We start from the raw sequence: 4449 nt of genomic DNA, 5'->3' as shown, positions 1-4449 counted from the left end.
GACAGGCTCCATCAATCACCTCAATCTCTCTACCACACTTCCATCCCTGCTCGCTTACCACCAGCACCAGGTTCATATACTGTACATTCTGAGGTATTACTCTCGGCGGCCTTCTCTCTCTCTCTCTTCTCTCGCTCTCTCTCTCTCTCTCCTCTCTCTGCTCTCTTTCTCTCTCTCTTCTCTCGTGTTAACGCCGGGAGAGGAGTATGAACATTGTTTAGTGAGCGTGTATAGTAGGTGTGTGAATGAGTGTTTGCAATGTATGTGTGCGGTTACTGAGCGGTTGCTGTTTGTCTGTGTCTGGCTGTGTGTCTGCTCTTTCGCAAACAAATATCTTCTGAAGTACCCCCCTCAGCCCAATCTGGACTGTGTAGCACAAATCTCAGTTGAATCAATGTTTAACTTTGCATTTAAGAAAGTTAGAAACATTGCTACAAATAGTTATCATTCAGTGCTGCTGTGTACTATTTATTTGTGAATCACCTCCCTCTCTCTCTCTCTCTCAGGTCCTGCCTCCTTCTCTCTGACAGTGAGCACCAGTAAGGCCAAAATGGAGGTCCATGAGAACACAGGTAAGAGAGGAGGAGGAGAAGGGATGAATTGTGACAGTTGATGAACTGTTTTTGTACATCTCTCTCTTTCTCTGTCAGACGCTGTGCTGTCCTGTCAGTTCAAGACAGAGAAGGAGACTAACCCTCGTATTGAGTGGAAGAAGAAAGGGAAGGACATCCACTTAGTTTATTTCGATGGAAAATTCACCGGTGACTACTAGACCTCGCTCTACCTCGTTTCCCCTCTCTCTCCTCCATCTCTCCCCCTCCTCACATGTTTCTTATTTCTTTCCTCTCTCTACAACCCTTTGGTCCTTGTGGTATTCCAGGATCCTTTGCAGGTCGGGCCAAGATCGAGGGGGCAACAGTGACGCTGCATGCCGTTACCCAGAAGGACTCTGGGTTGTACCGCTGTGAGGTCAGCGCACCAGCAGACCACACCAACCTAGGAGAGGTCAACGTCACCCTCAACGTACTGGGTGAGCTGCTGTGTGTGTGTGTTAGTAACAATGTCATCCACCCACCCTGTGCCTTTACATTTTAGTAATTTAACACTTATTCAGAGCAACTTACAGTAGTGTGTGCACATATTTTCATCCTTGTATTATTCTGGTACTGTTCCCATGTTGGAATGGAACCCATAACCCTGGTGTTGCAAGCACCATGCTCTGCTGAGCCACACAGTTGTCTTGTGTGTTGTCAAATCAAACCAAATCAAATTGGTCACATACACATATTTAGCAGATGTTATTAAGGTGTAGCTAAATGCTTGTGTTCCTAGCTCCAACAGTGCAGTAGTATCTAACYATTCACAACAAAACACACAAATCTAAAAGTTAAAGAATGGAATTAAGAAATAAGATGGCGCAATGTTGGACTGGCATTGACTAAAATACAGTAGAATACAGTATATACATATGAAATGAGTAAAACAGTATGTAAACATTATTAAAGTGACTATTAAAGTCACAGAGAGAGGAAAGAGGTGAGGACAGAGAGGAGAGAGGGGTGAGGACAGAGAGAGGAGGTGAGGACAGAGCGAGGAGGTGAGGACAGAGAGAGGAGGTGAGGACAGGAGAGAGAGGAGGTGAGGACAGAGAGGATAGGAGAGTGAGGAACAGAGCCGGAGGAGTGTGAGGACAGGAGAGAGGTGAGGACAGAGAGGAGAGAGTGAGTGAGGACAGGACTGTAGACTACAGGTGTGAGATGTTTGTCTTTAGGATGATAAGGGTGCTGAGGACTAGAGATGAGTGTGTGCGGGTTCAGCGAACACACGAGATGGTAGAGAATGAGGAGGTTTTGAGCACAGAGCAAGGAGGAGGGATGCGGACAGATGAGGAGGGTAGGAGAGATAAGTGAGGACAGAGCGAGAGAGGGTTGAGGACGATTGAGTGGAGGTTAGGAACAGACGAGGAGAGGGAGTGAGGACAGAGGAGAGAGGATTGTAGGAGTAGAAGACGTGAGGACAGAGCGATGGATTAGGCGGGGTAGTGTGTGAGTTCGAACAGAGCAGGAGAGATGGAGTTGAGGGGAGCGAGAGAGAGGAGGAGGACCAGATGTTGAGGACACGAGTAAGTGAAGGATTAGGTGAGGGACTCAGATGAGAGGGACCTTGGGGTGAGGACCTGATCGCGCAGGTTGAGGAGGGTGCTATTCTGACGAGAGAGTGAGGAGGCATGAGACGAGGAGGGTCGAGGACAGATGGAGAGTGAGAGGTGAGGGGACTCAGAGAGGAAGAGAGAGTCGAAGGGACCCAAGATGAGAGAGAGGAGAGGTGAGGTGAGAGAGGAGTTTGAGGGACGGAGATGCAAGAAAATGGTAGAGTTTACAACCTCAAATTGTCACGGAGATTTTATTGAGGACAGAGGTAGGCGAGAGCAGAGAGTGACGGACACGAAACGAATAGGGAAGTTTTGTGGACAGAGGAGTGAGACTCAGAGATGAAGAGAATGACGCGGACAGAGAGTAGAGAGATTAGTTATAGGGTGAGGACCCAAGAGCTACGTAGCATGACTGAATTGAAGTGGTCTTTTCGTACTTACGAGTTGAGAAGGTGTTGGTATTGAGAGGGAGGTGTGAGGCACAAGATGTAGGGAGGATGTTGTAGTTGTAGTGAGCGCTTGGAAGGATATTCGTGAGAGGATGCTACCATGTTGAGCGTACGATGAGGAGAGAAAATGTGGTGAGGAGAGAGGGGCTCTGGTAGACTCACGAGAGCAGGGAGGTTTATGGGACTAGAAGATGATGTATGGGGTTGAGGACAGAGGAGTTGGAGGAGTGAAGAGGACAGATGAAACGGAAGTAAAGCAATTATGAGGATGTGGTGAAGGTAGTGGTGGTTCGCATGAGCGAGAGAGTAAAGAAGTGAAGTGTTTTGAGTGGAGAGATAGGAGGAGGACAGAGAGAAAGAGGATGTGAGGATCATGTTGAGAGGCTGGGAGAAGTCACACAAGAAGGACAGAGGGAAGTGGTGGTAGTTTGATCATTTGCGGTGAGGGAGAGTAGGGTAGGTGGACTTGTGTATGGTAAGTAGTGTGAAAAAGGTATAAATAGAGTAGGGTACTAAAAGGAACAGTAGGATGAGTTGAAAAATGTGGAAATAGAGTGTAGGAAGAGTGACTGGGGCGCTCTGCCTTTGCGTGGTGGAAAGGTATGAAGGAAAGGGCAGAATTACCGGGGGTTAGCGTGAACGCAGCGAGAGGGAGAGAGAGGGGCGATTGAGAAAGGTGAGTTTAGACAGACAGGAGAGACAGATGGGTCTCCAGTCAGGGGAGCTAGAAAGACGTGCACATGAATGTAGATCTCACCATGGTGACATTAATTGATGAGACAAGAAGGGTAGGTGAAGAAGACTGCGGGGATGAGCACAGAATGGTGAGAGAGGAACAGTGGTTGGTAACGGTCATTAACATGGCCTTCTTGAATTCAGGCATCTAAGGCCACCTCCATGACGTGTTACTCACTTGTTGTGATTATTTAGTTGTGTGTGTGTGCGTGTATTAAAGCGTTCCTACTTCCTGCCTCCAGGTGGCGATCTCTCCCTCTAGCCACAACCCCGCTTCATGTTGAGCAGTTGAGTCCAATGTGGGGCCCCCCAAGCTCAGCTGTCTGGGGCAGGGTGTAGAGCTCCGACTGTAAGGACGAAACTCCAGTGGTGCCGCGCGTGGCCTACCACCTCTGGGTAAGCGGATTAGACCAACGAGGACCCTGGGGCCACAGCTTACACCCCTGACATCTCCCTATAGCATGTATTGTCCGGGAACGGTCTTTTTGTGATACAGTATAATCATTAACTGTACTGTGATAAGCTTACAAATCGCCTTTATATGGCACCGCCATTCAAATGCCATAGTTAATAGTCCGTTACACACTACTACACTGTATGTCTGTCTTATTCTTATGCTCTCTCTCCTCTGTCATCACCCTGTCATCACTCCTGTCTCTCTTCCCTGTCTACCCGTCCTCACCACCCTCGTTGTCTATCGCCTCTCATCTCTCTGTCATACAACTCCGTCTTGCTCCTTGTCACTCCTGTCTCTCCTTGCTGTCTGCACCTGCTCGTCCGTCTCTGTCATGCACTCCGTCTCTCCTCCCTCTGTCATCCACTTGTCTCTCCTCCCTCTTGTCATCACCTGTCTTCTCTCTCTCCGTCCTCCTCCCTCTGTCATCACCCTGTCTCTTTTCATCTCCGCTTCCCTCTGTCCTCTATACGCCTCTCTTCCTCCCCCTTGTCCTCACGTACATCACTCTCGTCTCTCCTCCCTGGTCATAACTCGTCCCTCTCCTCCCGTCTGTCCTCACTCCTCTCTCACTCCTTCTAGTCATCACCTGTAGCTCTTCGCCCTCCGTTCATCCTCCTGTAGCTTCTCTCCCTCTTCTGTCATCACCCTGTCTCTTT

The 4449-nt window shown here is 48.8% G+C and overlaps 1 protein-coding gene across 1 annotated transcript in view; it reads left to right on the top strand.

Annotated features, from left to right (window-relative positions):
- The window catches only part of LOC111971871 (junctional adhesion molecule 2A-like), a 17576-nt gene that overhangs the window by 2187 nt on the left and 10940 nt on the right, over window positions 1–4449 (top strand). Inside the window, exons 2-4 of the mRNA XM_023998667.2 lie at window positions 507–572; window positions 651–761; window positions 881–1030. Of these exons, the coding sequence (XP_023854435.2) occupies window positions 507–572; window positions 651–761; window positions 881–1030 (327 nt within the window). The remainder of the gene's footprint in view (window positions 1–506; window positions 573–650; window positions 762–880; window positions 1031–4449) is intronic.

The sequence above is a fragment of the Salvelinus sp. IW2-2015 genome, linkage group LG2, assembly GCF_002910315.2.
Source record: "Salvelinus sp. IW2-2015 linkage group LG2, ASM291031v2, whole genome shotgun sequence".
NCBI lineage: Eukaryota > Metazoa > Chordata > Actinopteri > Salmoniformes > Salmonidae > Salvelinus > Salvelinus sp. IW2-2015.
The sequence above is the reverse complement of the archived record's forward strand: the minus strand, read 5'-3'. Positions and strand labels throughout refer to the sequence as shown.